The 18,952-nt window shown below is 39.5% G+C and overlaps 3 protein-coding genes and 1 long non-coding RNA gene across 4 annotated transcripts; 3 read left to right on the plus strand and 1 right to left on the minus strand.

The window, feature by feature from the left end:
• Nucleotides 1-688: 688 nt before the first annotated feature.
• On the plus strand, nucleotides 689-6,932 carry LOC103988399 (uncharacterized). The gene is made up of 9 exons (XM_009406932.3): nucleotides 689-871; nucleotides 979-1,563; nucleotides 1,639-1,721; nucleotides 2,078-2,431; nucleotides 2,732-3,019; nucleotides 3,088-3,330; nucleotides 3,420-3,641; nucleotides 5,948-6,503; nucleotides 6,584-6,932. Exons 1-9 carry the CDS (start codon nucleotides 727-729, stop codon nucleotides 6,796-6,798), a joined length of 2,691 nt encoding a protein of 896 aa, XP_009405207.2. The 5' UTR covers nucleotides 689-726; the 3' UTR covers nucleotides 6,799-6,932.
• Nucleotides 6,933-7,372: 440 nt separating this feature from the next.
• Nucleotides 7,373-9,022, minus strand: LOC135614818 (mitochondrial arginine transporter BAC2-like). Its single transcript, XM_065112579.1, has 3 exons — nucleotides 8,889-9,022; nucleotides 8,366-8,676; nucleotides 7,373-8,273 (listed from the first exon to the last, which is right to left on the minus strand). Exons 2-3 carry the CDS (start codon nucleotides 8,639-8,641, stop codon nucleotides 7,578-7,580), a joined length of 972 nt encoding a protein of 323 aa, XP_064968651.1. The 5' UTR covers nucleotides 8,642-8,676; nucleotides 8,889-9,022; the 3' UTR covers nucleotides 7,373-7,577.
• A 2,515-nt stretch (nucleotides 9,023-11,537) lies between these two features.
• On the plus strand, nucleotides 11,538-13,380 carry LOC135614819 (uncharacterized). Its single transcript, XM_065112580.1, has one exon. It carries the CDS (start codon nucleotides 11,684-11,686, stop codon nucleotides 13,232-13,234), a length of 1,551 nt encoding a protein of 516 aa, XP_064968652.1. The 5' UTR covers nucleotides 11,538-11,683; the 3' UTR covers nucleotides 13,235-13,380.
• Nucleotides 13,381-14,965: 1,585 nt separating this feature from the next.
• LOC135614821 (uncharacterized) lies at nucleotides 14,966-18,879 on the plus strand. Its single transcript, XR_010487751.1, has 2 exons — nucleotides 14,966-16,826; nucleotides 18,255-18,879. It is a non-coding gene; the product is annotated as an uncharacterized LOC135614821 (long non-coding RNA).
• Nucleotides 18,880-18,952: the final 73 nt, after the last annotated feature.

Below are 18,952 nucleotides of genomic sequence, written 5' to 3' on the forward strand. Positions count from 1 at the left end.
ATCGCATTCGTTATTTACCTTTTATAAAAAATAAAAAATAATTAATATATGAGAGGGAAGTAACATATAATGGAATAGAAACTCCATCAAATATCATTTCTACCTCAACCACTAGTAAACCTTTTTCTATTAAATTGGGATTTCTATTCTCATAAAACATTAATTAAAATTCACAAATCCTATTAGTTATGATTGACTCTCTACCCGTTTGCATTCATCAAAGCCTATTAATTTTTTTTCTCTTGCTATTCTTGATATATTTTCAATATATTTTAATGATTATTTGGTTGTATTTTGATAGATAATTTTAAAAAAAGAGCATTTGAAGTTTTAAGAAATTTATGTTTAATATACTTTGTGAAAGTATATAAAATAATATTTTGGATTAGAATTTTTTTATGTTGCATTAAATCATGCATTAAACTAAATCGGACGCGTATATATATACCGATCAATATTCATTAATTTGATCATAATACAATTTGTCTACCTTTTATTTTTATTATTGTTTTTAACAAGATAAGATAAGAGAATTCGGGATATCATTTGTTACTGCATCATATCAGTTTGATTGATATAAATAACATTTAGGGATTTATAACGTCCGTTATATATCTAAATAAAAACATGATATATAGTCTTCATGTCGAACCTACGAAAACAGCGCGGGAAAATAAAGACGCGGAAGAAGAGGAGGAGGAAGAGAGAGGAGACCGGGGGGGCGAAATGGGAGACGAGGATTCGAAGCCGCCGCGGCGCGACTTCCCGGCGTTCCCTTTTGAGCCCTATCCGATCCAGACCGACTTCATGAGTTCTCTCTACGATTTCCTCGACAAAGGAGGCGGCATCGCCATGCTCGAGAGCCCCACCGGTACTCCTTTCAACTCTCTGCTTTCTCCATCTCCGTCGGTTTCCGTTTCCACATCGCGACCTGTTATGGATTCCTTCCCCGACGACCCTTCTTTGATTTGGGATCAGGTACTGGTAAAACCCTAAGCCTCATCTGCGGCGTCATGCAGTGGGTCGTTGACCAGAGGAGGAAACAGCGGCAACCGAAGCCGCGTCGCGGTCCCCCGACGCTGAATGCAGATCCCGGTGAAGCCAACCATGGTGGTGATGACGATGAACCCCAATGGATGAGGGACTTCGACGTCACTGCTGCGGATAAGAAAGAGATTCCGAGAAGAAGAAATAGTTTTGCGTTGGGGTATTTTGACAGGAAGGCGTCGATTGCAAAACCAATGGGCGGGAAGAAGATCCCTGTGGAGCCCGTGGATGATGAAGAGGAGTATTTGGTGGAGGAATACGAGAGCGAAGAAGAGGGGATGGGCAATGGCGTTGGGAGACCGAAGAGGAAGGGAGGAAGGGGTTCCAATTGGAGCAGCAGCGATGAGGAGGCCGATGAAGAGGAAGAAGAGGAGGAGGTGACGCCACAGGTTTATTTCTCTAGCCGGACACATTCACAGCTGTCACAGTTTGTGAAGGAGTTCAAGAGGACGGCTTTTGCTTCGGAGCTCAATGTCATTTGTTTAGCTTCGAGGAAGAACCTGTGTAATAACTCTGGTGAGATTGTATTCTGATGTGTTGGTTTAGAGAGGTTATCTTGCACGAGTTATGTTTATATCTGATTGTGACCAGAGGTTTTGAAGCTGGGGAACACGAACCAGATCAATGAACGGTGCTTGGAGTTGCAAAAGAACCAGAAAGATGCTAAAATGAAGGTCTGTGAAATTTATTTTATAAAATTTTGTTTCAATTTGTCCTTTTCTTTTTGGTTCTACGGTTTGAGAACCACTTGCCTTTAGTATTATTATCTGGTTACGAATTCTGAGATACACTGGTGCTGCTCCTCGCCAGCTTTCTTTAGTCATGATACACGTGACAAGATGATGCAGATGATGATTTATCCCCTTGAGGCTATTGTTTATCTTTTTATAGTCTTTGCTCCTGGCATGCTAATTGTTAGAGTGAGTCAATTAAGCTACCATAGAATGATATTCAGACAAATTGTTGATTCTTGATGCTAATGATATTATTATTGGAAGCTGCAACTTATACAATGGGCAATCTTATGAAGGTCCTGAATGACAAGGGGAAGGCACGGTGCACAAAGATCGCATCTGGTTGTCCTATGTTAAGAAAGCAGAAATTGCAGAATCTGTTCAAGAGTGAGGTACAGGACAGGGGTGCAATGGACATTGAGGATCTTGTGCAGCTAGGAAGTAAAATCGGGAGCTGTCCATACTATGGAGCTCGTAACATGGTTCGTTCATCTGATATCGTTGTGCTTCCCTACCAATCCCTATTGTTGAGGTCAGCTCGTGAGTCGTTAGGTTTGAATTTGACGAGGAATATAATAATTATTGATGAAGCCCACAACCTAGCTGATTCCTTCACCAGCATGTACAATGCAAAGATCACCCAGATGCAGGTAACTCCTCCAGAACGAATGCATGAAATTGTTTGATGGATATAAACAAGCGATTGTAAAACAATAGAACCTATTTCAACAAAAAAAAGAGAGCTAAACTTAGAGACTTTATGATCAACTTATCCATAGAATCTTGATACGTGTTCTGCTTTATGTAACTCCATAGAAGTTACTGTTTAATGTTTGTTACTGGTTACAGGTGTTTTGGCAACTTCAACTTATTAATCTAACTAGTGTTTATCATGCTTGGCTAAACACAACAAGGCTAAAATCACTTCTTTGATTTCATTCTATTGTCAGTTGAAGCAAGTACTCTGCAACCTTGAGTTCTACCTTGACAAGTTTCGAGGTCGTCTGGGAGCAGGAAATCGACGCTACATCCAGACACTTATCATGTTAATTCGGTCCTTCCTTCAACTGTTGCTTCAATTTCATGGTATCGATTCTTGCAGAAATGAGCAGGAGTTGAAAGGGAAACTTGGTGATACTTCGATGACGATAAATGAGTTCTTATTTTCTCTTAACATTGACAACATCAACTTCGTGAAACTCCACAGATATATGAAAGAAAGCAAAATAATTTACAAGGTACCACATTAGTGCCATCCATCTATCCTTGGATTTTATTCCCAGCTGATGACCCTATTGGCTTTCAGGTAAGTGGATATGGAACTAAATTGGCAGGCTTACAGAGAGACTCCATTCATTCTGATAGTCAGGGCAATGATACAGAAGGAAGCATCTTATCTGGCTTTCAGGCATTAGCTGATATTATAATTTCACTGGGAAACAATGATAGAGATGGAAGAATATTACTCTCAGGACTGAAACTTGCTGATCAAAGAGAAGAAAAATACATTAAATTTGTGATGCTTTCTGGAGAGAGAATATTTTCTGAGGTCTATTCTCCCAGGTCCACTAAAATTAAAAAAAAAAATACAAAGACTGTTTTGACGGTAGCAACCTAACTTAAAATTTTTTCCTGCAGATTTTGGATCAATCATATGCTGTTATTCTGGCTGGGGGGACACTCCAGCCTATTGAAGAGACAAGAGTACGTCTCTTCCCTAGCTTGTCACTAGAACAAGTGCATTTCTACACGTGCAACCATATTGTCCCTCCAGAGAGTATTTTGCCCATTTCAGTTTCTCGTGGACCATCAGGCATCAATTTTGATTTCAGTTACAATTCAAGAAGTTCTTTGAACATGGTTTGCTCTCAGTCTTATAATTTCTAATTCACTGATGGAACAATAGTTGTAATATTTCTGTTGATTTTATTTGAATGCTAGATGCTATATTGAACCGAAGGCTCAAAGCAGATGTTTATTGCAAAGTTAACGTGCTGTTTGATAGTATTTCTTATGAATATGTAATGTCTAAATGAATGTTATTGAAATAATTAAACTGTGACTGATTCATGAAAGAAAGGTTTATGCCACTCTGGAATGAATATTGTTGATGTATACAACATCACTGCACTTTCATTTATGAATGAACAAAAAGGTTTGGTTAATGGATTTTATTGAGGAATACAAAGGGCCAACACATTATAATTATCTAAGATATAGCCAACGAACTTTGTGGTGTAAGTTACTGTTCACCACTTGTTGGTAACCTAGAAAAAGTGACTAGACTAGCACTGAATGCAAATTATACAGATCATGGAAAAGCCAATTATCATTTCAAAATGGTGTTTAAATTTATTACAAGTAAATTGTAGTTCCTTATATATCAATTGCATTTAGTAATGCAACTCAAATTCTATTATATTTAGATCATGGAAAAGTCCGTTATTATTTCAAAATGTTGTCATAAGTTTATTTTCAAGTAAACTGACCTGTGATACCTCATATATCCATTGCATTTTATAAGTGCAACTCAAGTTATAAGACATTCTGTTTTAATTTCCCTTGAGCTTAAATGAGAAATGTAATAGCATATAGTTTTAAGTATATACCCATAGAGAATAGTGAACTGAGTCATTCACCACCTCGAATGTGCCGATTTTTGTTGTTCCTCTTTTTTTAGGTTCTTTGTTGATTGTTTGAGCATGACTTTGACATGTGTTTCTTGATCTGGCACTTATGTATTTAGCTGTCTGTGTTAGAAATCTCTAGGAGTTGCATTAGTGTTGAATTTTCCTGATCTTGTGATCTTTGTGCTAGTGGGCACTTGGTCTTGAGGCTGTTTTTGTAAGTAGCAGATAAAGTGATTCGGCACTATCTGTATCCCTTGATGTTCTTCAATAGAACTAGAGGGACCTGGTTCGGTTACTAGGATTTGACTACCATACTCTATAAATATTGTGACAGAGATATTCAAATCACATAAACTGTCAATATTCAACTTGGACCACATTGCGGTACTTCCTGGACTTATTACTAGCGTATAGGTTATCATCCTTCTTTAACCAGGAATATTGACCTACATAGTTTTGTATGATGGGAAATGATTTATGCAGCCAACCCAAGAAGTTGGGACATTAAGGCTTGTTTTTTACTGTTATCATGTATTATCATTCCTTGAATTTGCCTATTAACAAGAATCTTTTTGATATGATTGTTATATTTGTTGAACACTTCTGAAAGGGCTGTTTTTTGTTATTGACTAATTGATGATGGGATGATTGTGATCAGGACATTATGAGCATGGAGTAGGGCTGGTAATATATGGATGTCAGTTTCTTGTTTTAACTTAAATTCCAACTTTTTAGTCATCTATTGTTCACTGGGTGGAGCAATTGGACTAGTCAGCATGGCATGACGCTCACCTTGTATGACCAATAACAAGCTATCATAATGCCAAGATTAGATAGCACGCTCTCAGTACAATACGAGATCACATATCAGTAACCAGGTAGACCAGTAGTGTTTACTTGGTGTGCCTCAGTATGCTTGGAACACAAAATCCTTGGTTTCTTTTCTGAAAATGATAGCTTATTTATGATAAACAATTTAGGGGGTCTTAAGGTCATCTTACTTTTTGTCGTATACTTTAAATGGACACTAGTAAACTTGGCTAAAACCAATTCTTTCATAGATATGATAGGAGAATATAAGAAATCCTAAAAATATATTGTTGAATTACCAGCACAGTTCATTATTTTTCAGACTTGCACTATCTGCATATCCATTCATTTGATGTTCATGCATAATAGTTTCCATTGCTTGAAGCTATTCCATGCTTGCAATTAGCTACATCTTCATGGCCTAGTTGCATATAGAGCTACTTTAGACCTGTTAGTGTATCCATGAATGGAGTATAGTTATTTGAGAATTTTTAATGTCTTAGACATAATTGTTACTTTCCATCATCTGCAATTTGATGATGAGCGTTTTTTGTTGCCAGCGGCCTAATTCTTGGCACCTAGAAGATTTTTTTAGAATCCTGTATATAGCTATCACAGTTCATATTTTTCTTTTTGATTGTTGTTATGCTACTTAATTTAAGAGAATAATGCCAATTTATTCTCTATGTCTATCTTATGTAATTGTATGGTTTATTTTCCAAGCAGATAGAAGAACTGGGGCGCCTACTTTGCAATCTAGTGGCAATTGTTCCAGAAGGAGTAGTAGTGTTCTTCTCTTCGTTTGACTATGAACGACGAGTTTATGATGCATGGAAGGCTTCAGGACTGCTTTCAAAAATTCTAAAGAAAAAAATTGTATACAGAGAACCCAGAAGCAGTAACGACATCGATCTTGTACTTAAGAAGTACAAAGAAACAATTGCATGTTGTGATAGAACACCGAAATCTTCAGGAATCAGTGGAGCAGTACTCCTAGCTGTAGTTGGCGGAAAGATTTCTGAAGGTATAAATCTAAGTGATGGTATGGGTCGTTGCATTATAATGGTTGGACTTCCATATCCAAGCCCTGATGTTGAATTGATCGAAAGAGTAAAACACATAGAAGGACTAGGAGAAGCCCCCTTACAGCGATGCAGCGAGTCCTTCGGTGGTATATCTTATGATGACTGCAAATCTGGCTTCGAATTTTTAAGAAGTTGCAAGCAAAGAGGAAAAGAGTACTATGAGAACTTGTGCATGAAGGCTGTGAACCAATCAATCGGTGTGGTTTCTTTTTGAGTTTTATTAAGAAATAGCATTTAGTTATTGGCTCTGTCAATGATCTTTTCCTTGCTACTGCAGGTCGAGCTATTAGGCATATAAATGACTACGCTGCGGTCTTGTTGGTGGACTCACGATATGCATGCAACTCATCAAACCGGAGTCCCTCACACCCGACTAACAAGCTACCCCTGTGGATAAAGCAACGGTTTGTTTCAGCCACCCAAGGCTACGGTGAAGTCCATAGATTGCTGCATCAGTTCTTCCAATTTAATAGAAAGAAGATGCCTAAATAAATGCACACAAGCACAAATAATTTGGATTCTCAGATGGATTGCTGCTTCTGTTGAAAACATTCAGGAGTATACATACATCAGATCTCAATGAAGAAGCCACATTTTCTCAGAACAAACACATGCTCGGCCGCTTGAGAATTTGCATTTTTGCTTGGTATAATCCTTGTTACTCGTATCTTTATCTTAGATGTTAGCAATTCTTATTCTCAACAAGATTGTGTAGCTACTTTTCTTTCTTTTGTTTTTTTTAATGTTAATTGAGTTTCTTCATACCATGATATGTAGAACTTGATCTATAAGCGAATGTTTGAATTCTGGTTTTAGTTATTAGAATCATGTAATTTGCTTCTTGACACGGGAGAGAATGAATCAACTATAATTCAATCAGTTGTGTTGAATTTTGATAGAAGAATGAATGTCTTTGGAAACTGTGTAATTTTCATGATCCGAAACTGATTCATTAATCTTCATGATCAGTTGTTATGGTCTTCTTGTCCTCAAGATAGTGTTTGAATGGTAACATGAATTCACACACTACACCAGTTTAAATGAATGACATCTCAACCAAAGAATGTACTTCAAACTCAGTTCTTTCATTCATAGCTACATCGAACCGAGTTCTTGTCACCAAGTGTCTTATGTCTAACAGGACGTAAATATGATCTTTTCTTTCTGCACAACAGAATCTAAACATTGGATACAAACTATGGATGAGTAATCTCATACTCCAATGAACATATATGGAACAGGATTCCTAGTTTTACTTCACCCTTGAGAGCTCAGGTCTCCTCCATTGCCAGCCCTCGACTGTTGCTGACCAAGGACCTAAGAGCTAACTCATAAGCAGAGAAGATGGCTCCATTGACAACAAAGGCCCGGGCAACAGCAGTCCCCATTCCTCGGAACAGCACAGCAACACCTTCTTCTTGTACGCTCTTGCGGATGCAGTCCACAATTCCGAGGTACTTCGGCGGCGGCTGGCCGGCCTGAGGCTTCGATTGCGCCTGCAGTCTGGACTTCACCACATCTAAAGGGTAGCAGCAGATCCAACTCACCACTCCTGCTAATCCTCCGGCGACCAGCATCGTTCCAAGGCTTTCCTGGCAAGTTTTCCGGCAGCCCGGGTGAATCTGCTCTCTTGCGTACTCGTATGTCCAGAAGTAAACTCCATGTGAAGGTGCATCTCTCAGGACAGTGATCCATAGGCCTCGGTATACACCTTTCATCCCTTCCTTGTTTACGATCTCCTTGGCAATGCTGATCGGTCCTATCCCACCTCTTTTGTAGCCCTTTTCGCCGGTCATCTGCAGCTGAAGCTTTATCTTCACAAGCTCGACCGGGCTTAGTATCAGACTCTGCAAGGCGCCCGTTCCAACTCCACTCAGCGCAACACTTGTATAGGAAGGGGGTTCGTTCATGCTCTTGGAATCAAAAGCTCTGGAGAAGATTGCATACACCTGGAAGACCATGGCATTCTGCACAAGGAAGGACGATCGAAGCACATACGAATGAGCTTTGCTAATTGCTAGCAGTTATTGTAGGCTCTCCGAGACACGAGGAAGCAGACCTGGAAGGCGACGGAGGCGAGGGGGGCGCCCATGCCGCGGTAGAGCGCGGCGGGGCCCTCGGTCGCGAGGATGCTGCGGAGGAGGCCCACGGCCGAGACGGGGCGGCGGGCGGTAGCGGTAGCGGCAGCGGCGGGCGATGGAGCCGGCGGCTGCTGCAGGCTGATGCGGAGCGTGTCGAGGGGGTGGCCCGAGACGACCCCGGCCATGCCGCCGATCCCTCCCGCCACGAACTCCCTCCCCCAGCTGCTCGCCATGAACTCCGGCCAGAACTCCATCTCCCCACCACCATTCCACACTCTCCGCCTTCCTCCTAACAAGACCTTACTTAATTAATACTCCTTGAACAGCGCAGGAAAGAATGGGACGAAGAGCAAAGGGAGGCGCGCAGGAAGCGGCCAAAGACTCTGGTTCCGAGGGCGCCGTGCGCGCTCCTGAGACTGGCGGACGGCAGCCGTGAGACCAACCGCACCGGTGCTTGGTTTAATGCGAGCGGTGCAGGGGAAAGTTGCGTCTTTTCCTTACGTTCTGGTGGTGCTGCGAGCGTCAGAGGCCTTGCAGCGGTCGTGGTACGACAGGGAGAGGAAGGCGGGTCGAATACGTGGATGGATGTGCTAAGGCATGCTAAATCCGAGCGCAGGAGGAAGAAGACCCGATGACGAGAGAGAGAGAGACTGGATCACGTTCAACACATGAGCAAGACGTGTAGTTATCTTCTTCGTAGTTGGTTATCCACACGAGAGAAATGGCAGGCATTGCTTCGTCATGTGGTGCAATGTAATGTTGGATGCCGTCACGACTCAATAATTGATAAGAACCACTGACCAAAGATAATTGATCCTAAGTTGAGAGTCTCAATCCCTTCCCTTCCACATTGTGTGGGATTAAACTTAGAAATTAAATCAACTTAAAACTATGAGTTTCACAAAATTCAAAAAACACGAACTCCTAATTAATTTAGTTGATAAAAACTTAGAATTCCATCTTTCGTCATTTATTCCATAGAATTTTATCAATAAAATATTTTTTATAGTATTTATATTAAATCCATGGATTGTCATAAAAAAATAAGGTAATTCAACTTGTCTATTGTGCATGAAATAAATTCATAACTCTACCAAAATCCAAAAAGGAAGAAAAGTTGAGATGAACAATCACATATGCACCTGATTTCTTTGATGGCCAACTGATGCTGCCTCGTTCGTCTTTTACAGTACTCGATCTGTGTCTCGATTTTTGTGAGACAATGATATACTCGGTTGGCATCGTCTCGATCTTTGGGGAGGGAGTCATGTCGTACTCAAGAGATATGGTGCTGATATGATCCGTCATGTTGTCATGTTATCAAATTATGCTCTATCAGTGACATATAAGATGAACTTGGAAATGAATGGTTTTCTACCCCTTGTTGATGGCATCACTCATATGCCCATATTGTTTACCGAACTTTTGAGTCACCTGAGTATTAAGCAAAAAAGGCAACCTAAATGGAGCCTTGGTCTGTTCAAGAACAAATCAATTTTATGTGGAAGGGGCCGATCTCTCTATGTTGTTGAGCAATCCAAATGTATTACGTATTGCTTTGGTTAATCTATGCAAGCAAAATATTAGCGAGAACAATTTATCTGCATCTTAACCATATGTCTCGTCCTTTATTTGATGATCTTATACAAGCTAATGAGTATGTAAGAACATCATATTTACAAACAGTTTTTAGTCAAAGACAAAATTCACCTCTCGATCAACGATGATCCATCCTTTCAAATAAATAAACAAAAGTAAAGAGAAGGTGCTTAGCATAGTGACTTGGACTAATGACTTAGTCGACATCTTGGTATTGCATTGGTGACTTATGGTTGATATGCAATCGATATCTCAATGCCTCACCATGTGAAAGACATGTGATTGACAAATAGTCAACACCTCGACGTTTCATGATCGAGGTGTTGACTAAGTCAAATCAACTATTACCATATTTTGAGTTCGACACTCATGTCATCATGATCATAATTAAATTCAACTGTAATGCGTAACTATTTCTCATAATTATCATGGATCCCGGGTGCATATTGATATATTTTCTAAGATTTATTTTTGAATCATCCAAACTCTAAGTTAATTTAGAGTAGACATTTATCGAGAATAACTCTAACACAAATATACAAATTTAGTGTTATCATAGTTGAACAAATCGTACTTTTTCGACTAATATTAAATTAAGATTAACACCGATAACAACCGTGAACTTCGACCGTCAAATATTGAATTAAGACATACTAAGCAGATCGAGGAATACTGACATCTGAATTGCAATAAGAGAGAGCTACACAACTACCCATCATCATTATCATCTCATTTCAAGACAGTATTCTGTATAATATAACATCAGTTTTTGCATCAAAAGATTCATATGTTATATTAAAACATTAAAGTGAGATTGATAATATGATTTACTGTTACGTTCATAAATGAATTTTCTTACATTCGATTGTAGTGTTAACTTAGAAAGTATCAAATATGGGTTAAAAACTCTTCAAATCACTTCAAACCAAAAATTATATATATATATATATATATATATATATATCAACTTGCTTTCTTGTTGAACCAATATTAAAATGAAAAACATTGCAATTGGTTATGCAATCGAGTATATCATGATTAATTTATAAGTATAATATAATAAAATTTGTTTAATTCATCTCATACTACAACAATTAAAAAAAAATATAATACTAATAGTTATCCCCTTAATTTATATAATTCTTATTGATTTTAATGACTTTATAGTTCATTATGAGGAATTTTATAGTTCATTATATAATAATAATAATATTATTATTATCATAGGAATTTTTGAAGTTTAATTTGGTGATTTGGGGAACGGATTATGAGGCTTTTTGGGTATTTCAACAGATTTGGATGCCTCGAGTAAATTCTAAAAAAAAAAAGAAAAACCAATTATGAAGTATTATTCGTAGTAAATTATTCTACACATGAAATATATTTTTAAAACGTTGAATATTTAATTTTAATTTTAAGACCACATGAAAATACATTATAAATTCGACCAACTTTGAATTAATCGAGAGATTAATGTTTGTCGTCGATGACCAATAATTTCTAGCTTCAATTAGAAGTCAAAATTAGGGCAAATTGACCCATCCAATTTGTAGTAGGAATCGTCGATTGGAGCCCTAATTTTGTTCGGCTTCCTCACGCCGCGAGCCTTTCCATACCCTCCTTCGATCCCCCCACCCTTCTTCAACTTCCCAATCTGTGCCTTAGGTTCTTGGAATCCCCACCGGCACGCAGCGAACATGCTTCTGTCGCCCGGCCATTCCCCTCGCCAGATCTCTACTCCCCCCTCCTCCTCCTCCCTCGCCGCCCGAACCCCCTCGACTGCCGATGGAGCGCCGTCCTCCTCCTCCGAGGTCGCCGCCGGCAACCCCCGGAAACGCCGCGCGGCCGTCCTCGACGAGGACACCTACGTCGCCGCCATAGAGCGCATCGTCGAGCGCGACTTCTTCCCCGACATCCCCAGGCTCCGCGACCGCCTCGATTGGCTCGAGGCCGTGCGCTCCGGCGATCCCGTCCTCATCCGCGACGCCCAGCTCAAGATCCTCGAACGCCGGGCCGCCGCTGGAGAACCCGGCGCCGCCACCGCCTCCGCACGCCGCTCCCGGACCCGCACCCCCGGATCCTCCTTCTTCCCCTCCGCCACGCCCTTCGGCTCCACCCCGTCGATCCCTCCCGCGGGTGATGGTCCCTCAGGCCCCGCGACGCACGACGATCCCTTGGCCGACGTCGACACCTCCCTCTCGCTGGATGAGTTCCTTGGTCGGTACACTAGCGAGGATAACGAGAGCTTCTCCAAGATCATGGAGAAGGTCAATCGCAAGAGGAAAGAGAAATATGCCCATCTGTTGGAGGGCGAGAAGGAGACGCCGATTAAAACCCTAGAAGACGTGAAGAAGGACCGGATCACCGATGGATATGGAACCTCCGGGCAGCCGGTTAGCACCTTGGATGGTTGGAAGTACACGGCGAAGAATCTCCTCATGTATGATCCGGCGGACGGGGGGGAGGTGCCACTGACCGAGGAGGAGCAGGCCGAGCGGCTCAAGGGCCTCACCAAGGAGATCAACCGTTCCAACACCCGGTTTCACGGCAAATCAGCATCCGAATCAAGGCCCACGAAGGACGAGGAGTCTGTCGCAATTCTCTACACCCCGGTCGCTGGTACCACTCCGACTGGGGCTGCTTGGCCTTTCGCTGATCGGGAGGCTGAGAGGTCTAAAAAGTATGACTTGGAGGATTTGAGGAAAACACCGAACCCCTTCTTTGAGGAATCAACCAAGAAAGGAGAGAATGGCTACAGCTTTGTCAGGACTCCGTCCCCTGCACCAGGTGTTGATGAATCCCCATTCATGACATGGGGAGAGATAGAGGGCACACCTCTGAGATTAGACCTCGAGGAGATGCCCGCCGGCATAGGTGGAAGCAGTGATGGGCCTCACTTTTGGATCCCTTTGCCTTCATCTCGGGATGTGAAAGCTCATTCTTTGGCGAGGGAAGCTGCACGTAAGGTGAGAGAGAGGTCTAAGATGTTTCAAAAGCCACCATTGCCATCACCAGCTCGAGGAGGCAGTGCCAGCCCAAGTGTGCGAACACTTTCTCCAGCTGCTCAGAAGTTTGTTAGGAATGCCATTGCCAAGTCTTCTCGCTCCGTGGATGAGACTCTTCGAGCTAGCTATCGTGGGTCTAGCCCATTCGCAAGCACCCCAAAAGAGAAGACGAGGTTTTCAAGGGATGGGAGCTTAGGATCAAGATCTCCTTCAACAAGACAGGGATCTACTCCTCCCTGGTGATGTAGTCTTCCCCCTCTTATTAGATAAATATAAAAAAACAACAACTTTTGTGTTTTTCTCTTTCGCTGTGTGCTACTGATGTGTAACGAACACATGACAAGACAAAGTTCTGCTGAACATGGGGGTGATTGCCTGCTTGTTTTATACACCTCTCTGTCAATTCATGTTGTTGCTTCTGTTTGATCTTTATATTGTGTTCATATGATGAAGAAGCCATTATTTTTGGTGATTTGCAAGAATTAAATCTTTCTTGGCTGAAGTGTTGGGTACGGATCTATGACCAAGGGAAGTAAATAAGTTTATGAGAAGGCTAGAACAGAACCGTGCTATGTTGGTAATGGAGTGGTACATATCTCATATGCTGGATTCAATTCTCTTTGTCGCCTTTTAGAGCGAGTTTGCTGAAATCGACATGGCTATGTAGATATTCTTAAATTAAAAGACTACAGTGAGCTCAGGCAATCATCGTCCTCTCTGATTCAAGTTTCTTTTTCTCAGTTTCTTTGCAGTTTTTCTTTTTCTCACTGGTATTATCATCAGAAAACTAGAAAAGGGAATATTGGTAGCAGTAGCTCTTAGGCATTTGCCTCTTGTGCTTTTCCATTTCCTCATTCATCATTCATGCTTTTTCTTTTTACATGTATGTTTGTTAATAATATCTAGAAAACTAACTTTATGGGTTCATGAAGTTCTTTCTCGGTAGTTTTTGGCAGTTAATAGACTTGGTGAACGAACAAGAGTTGATCACAAATTCTTTTCTGTTGTTTCCGTAGGTAATGAATTGCAAGAATATGATTGTTTATTAATTAGATTATTTGGTGATATCAAGTCACAACAGTAGCAATTAATAATTCCATTGTACCAATGAATCCTTCTATGTTTCTCCATGTCCTCATAATGGTTACTCTATTGTGCCAAAGAAAACATAAATGTTTATCCAAAGGCCGAAGTAGAGATGAGCATATTGGTAATAATCTTTTAGTAATTTCTATGGTGATAGCAAAAGCTCTTTATGTTCTCAATCAAGTTTGTTGAAACCATTATGTCAAGTTAAATTAGCTTTTGAATAGTAGAATTCCACAGTCAGATGCAAGCAATGTCCTTATTGACGTTGATTTTCTTAATTATTACGCAATATAGATGTTGATTGTCATCTTGTTGGTGCTATTATAGTATTATCTTTGAAATGCTTTAAGGAGGAAGATCAATGGATCTATGATATGTCATGCTTATTGTTCTACTTGTGCTGACCATTTTCACCGCTTTGTTCTCATGCCGCTTCTACGTGAATGCATGGCATGATGATGAGATGATGATTAAGCTTGATCCAACTGTTTTGATCAACTGTGTGGAGTTTTTCTAGTCAATAAGTTATGTTCACGGTAAGTCAATGATAGTGAAATGGCAGCCATATTATTTTTTATCGTTTAATCAAATCTTATTATCTTAGATATATTCAGACCATATTAGCTTGTTTATTGATGTCACTTCTGATAATTGCAAATCTTATTTTATTCTTTCTGGTTACACCAGGCATCCATTTCAACATTCTTACCTCTTCTTCTAATCTGTGAACATTTTGATTCATAAAGCATACCTGACTTTTAAGTAACTGTTTTTTCTCTTGTGATGTGGTTACAATGTGACACTCTTATGCAACGCCATTATTTTTTCTCTTTTGAGCAATATGGTTTTCAATCCTCCCTTCCTATTGAATAACATATCATATATGTCATAGTCTTTTGCTTATTCATATTTCTTGAATATTTATTTTCAGTGATTTCATATTTTTTGTTCATGTTTTTGTAGTTGTATTTCATTTGATAAGTCCTCGTACTTTATGCAATACATAGTTTAAACATCTTTTTGTTTTTGTTTATCAGTCTCCCACATTTTTTTGTTTTTGCATATAGATCCCCAATTCTTGTTATTTACATATTTTTGTATTTGAAAGACCCCAAATCTCTTGTTCATGTTGGTAAAATTATGGAATGTTCCAACCTGCCAAGTATTTTCCACTAAAGGTATTAAGTCATCAACCAAGCATACGGTACTTCGATGCATGAGGCTTTTGTAGGTGGTTCATGTATTATTCAAGCTATAGTCTTATTTTTTTTCTGGCTTGAATCATATTCACTCATGTTGCAAAGTAGCAACCTTATTACATGATCAAGGATTCTTGTCACGTATTGAATTGATGGAATAATGGACCCGATAGGCATAAGTCATTTATGAAACATCCCGATTAGTCTCACATTGAAAGCGGACTAGATTAAGATTGACTTCTGAGGGTCTGATGAGTATATTACTATCAACTTCAGCTTAAGCATTTTAGCTAGTAGTTTAGGCCAAATAAAGTCGATGGGCCAATTAACCTATCAGACCCGAATTATGATATTTGGTATCATAGCCGACCTAGTAGTTGAGCATGGTGAGAGGACTCGAGTAGGAAAGGTCTATTTGTGGATGAAATCATCTCGTTATGGCATGGAGTCACTCTTGGACTACGTTTCACATGTATCATGCAAGGGTTTGATCTGGGCTATGATAATCCTTGACAAGAACGTTAAGTCCTTGAGTGGGGAAAATTATAGCACTTCGATTAGTCTCACATCGAAAGTGGACAAAATTAAAATTGATTTATAAGGGTTTGTTGGATATATTACTATCAATTTAGATATTTTGATAGGCCAGTTAGCTTATCTAGCTCTTACTTGGGTCATGACAGAGCTCAAATTGATAGATAGAAATATACTTTGTGGATATATAAACTAACTTGGTTCTCTCCAAACCGGTGTATTACAACCTTTAGTCGCTAGGCATGCTCTTATCAGAATGCGGTGCATGTGTTTAACTGCTAAATGGTGGTTTCATGTGTTGTGCCGCTAGTCTTATTCATGTAATTTCCTTTGTCATGACCATGTTTGATGAGAATATTGACCATTAACTTGATAGGTCTGAGTCACTGGTTCAACATGTTGAAGCCAATATTAAAAACAGTGGTCATATCGAGCTTCATAGACCGGTTCAATTCTCCTTCCATATCCAATGTGGAACTAAGTTAGGACATCACAATCAACATATTATAGGTATTTTTCACCCCCTGGAGAATCTTTGATCCCCTTCCTTGTATAAAGTAGTCATATCTATCCTCATGATCTTTCATATTAACCTAGTTTTATCTACACTTCAGACATTTTGAAGCATCAAATGTTAAAAGTTTTGGTGAATTTTTTTGCAAGTTGATGTTAAGCAGAAACTCTCATGTTTGCTGTCATGTTCTAACTGACCTTCATTATCTATGTGTCCAATCATTTTATTGTTTCATTTTGAAACTTTTTATTTTTTTATAAAAAAATAGCACTATATATTTTTAAGGAATTTTGTCGCTAATATTGACATGAATCTAATCTGATAGCAGAGATACTTATTTACTATCTTTGTTGTTTTAGTGACTTAGCTTTGTTGTTTATACTGTGGTTGTTCTTTAGTCATTCTCTACCCAGGTGAAGAAAATTTGAAAAAGGGGAGGGAGAGGAATGTACCTCCTCGGGCCTCGGCAGGTCCACTACACTGGCTTGAAAGAAAAAAGGTTGGTTCTCCTTGTTTTAATTGCAAAAGAAAAGAATTCCTACATAAAAGTGTAACCATAAACCTCTTGAAAGGAGAGTGGCATGTCTACCATCAAATCGAACATTTCCTTATTGGCATGTTTAGAAACTTCTTTTTGTAAATAGTAAATCACTCGGTTCAGTCGAGGATGATAGGATCTTGAGAACAATTCTAAAATCTGTTCATGCCTCTATATTTACTTGATGGGATGGTCTTTAGAAAATATCTGACTAGGAGTAATCTGTTTTCAAATAAATTGTCGTGCTTAGTATATTATTTTGATTTTTCTTTATTGTACTACTAGTTTGTCATGCCTCTTTTGATTTTCAAATAAATCGGCTCTTGCTTTGATGTTTAATGAAAATATTATACTTGCCTTGTATACTTTGGGATGCTCTTTTTTTTTCCCCTTATTAGGTACTACATGTTGCTCATCTTATATGCATGTACATTTCTCATGGACCTGCACTAATTGGTGCCCGAAAGAGATCTCGTGTCTACATATTTTCTCTGATATTTACCCATTCAAATTGTTAGCTTATTAGCTTTTGCAGTGAAGTACTCTGTTAGGCTGATCAAGATTTCATTAAGGATACATTTAGCCAATGACATATATTATGTCAGTTTTACCATTTGTAGATTATGTTCTTTCTTATTTTTTTTTCGGGTTGCTATTTGCTACTTATCATTATTGATTTTTTTTTGTTATAATAAGATGTTACTGTATGCATCCATTCTTCTCTAAGCATTTATAAATTTATTCATAAAGAACATGCATTATCTGGGATGTTATTGACTTACTTTAGAACTTACTGTTGTGGATTAGGATCATACTTCTCTGTAGTGAAAATTGTACCCTCACCTTTTATGGTAGGCTCATACACCAAAGTCCATGATAGTCTGCATGGTTGTGAGTAATTCCTCTTCTTCCCATTAGCCATCGAAGACTTTTTCATGTGAAGTTTGATCCCCAAACACTTGCTGCATTAAGAGAAACACCATCAGCTTTCAATCCATTATGTATCCCAAGGTTTTTATTTGCCTATACCAGATGGAAATCATCTGCTGATCCAACAAGGATAATATAGTGTTCCTTGTATACTACTCCTGACCATGTTACATGCAGCATATAATTTGAACTGCCCCTTACCTGAGACCTCCTATCTTTAGTGTCTTCTTCTTCATCTGCACTGTTGTTAGGTCCTTTGGACGTTTTTCTAAGACGATCAAAACTTCAAATTTTGTATGACTATAAACGAAATTTTCCTACTAGTTTTATAGTTCTTAATGAGTCCTAAAGTATTTGAGCTTGCTGCTGGATGAAGATGCCATGTGCTCCCATTCAAAGCTTCTACCAGGTCATAATACTTTCGGATAGCTAACCTTATCTTCCAACTTTTTTATGCAGGACAACTGACCTCAACGCATCCAATTGCAGCCTAAACAATGGCGGGAGCATAGAGATGTGTGCTGACTGCCGAGTCCATGAGAGAGAGAGAGAGAGTTGGAGGACAAGGTGATGATGCCTGTGGCCCTTCCAATAATAAACCAAGGATCAAACCCCCCACCCCCCCTCAGGAACAGAGCTGCTGGTCAACACCAGACTCAGTCGAAGACAAATTATGGTCTTCTTCCATCGGAGAATCACAAGCATCACTGCTCCTGTTATTGCTCATGTCATGTTGGGGAGACCACCAACAACACTGAATCCAACACCATTTAGAAATAAAACCTCCCTACCAACTCCCACATCCATCTTTGTCTCTTCTCCCCCACCAGTTTTATCTTATTCCCAACCATCACGTCCCTGGAGTAAACCGCGGCGCTGAAGACGACCACTTTGTAATGACTCCTCTCTCTCTCTCTCTCTAATAAATGGTACGTGATTTCTTCATGCATTTTATTGGGACTTAGGAGAAAGGCTTACATATTTCTTTGGACGATTTTTCTTAAAAGAATATTTTTTTTCGAACTTTTCTTGGATCATGCTCTTCAATTTTTTTTTTAACACGTTAAATATTTTTCTATTGTCATCAATGTTTGGCTTCCTTCGTCACGACAATAGCGTCTTTGTTACCGACATCCTAGTTGTTACCATATCCTTTG

Source organism: Musa acuminata, chromosome BXJ2-6 (assembly GCF_036884655.1).
Source record: "Musa acuminata AAA Group cultivar baxijiao chromosome BXJ2-6, Cavendish_Baxijiao_AAA, whole genome shotgun sequence".
NCBI lineage: Eukaryota > Viridiplantae > Streptophyta > Magnoliopsida > Zingiberales > Musaceae > Musa > Musa acuminata.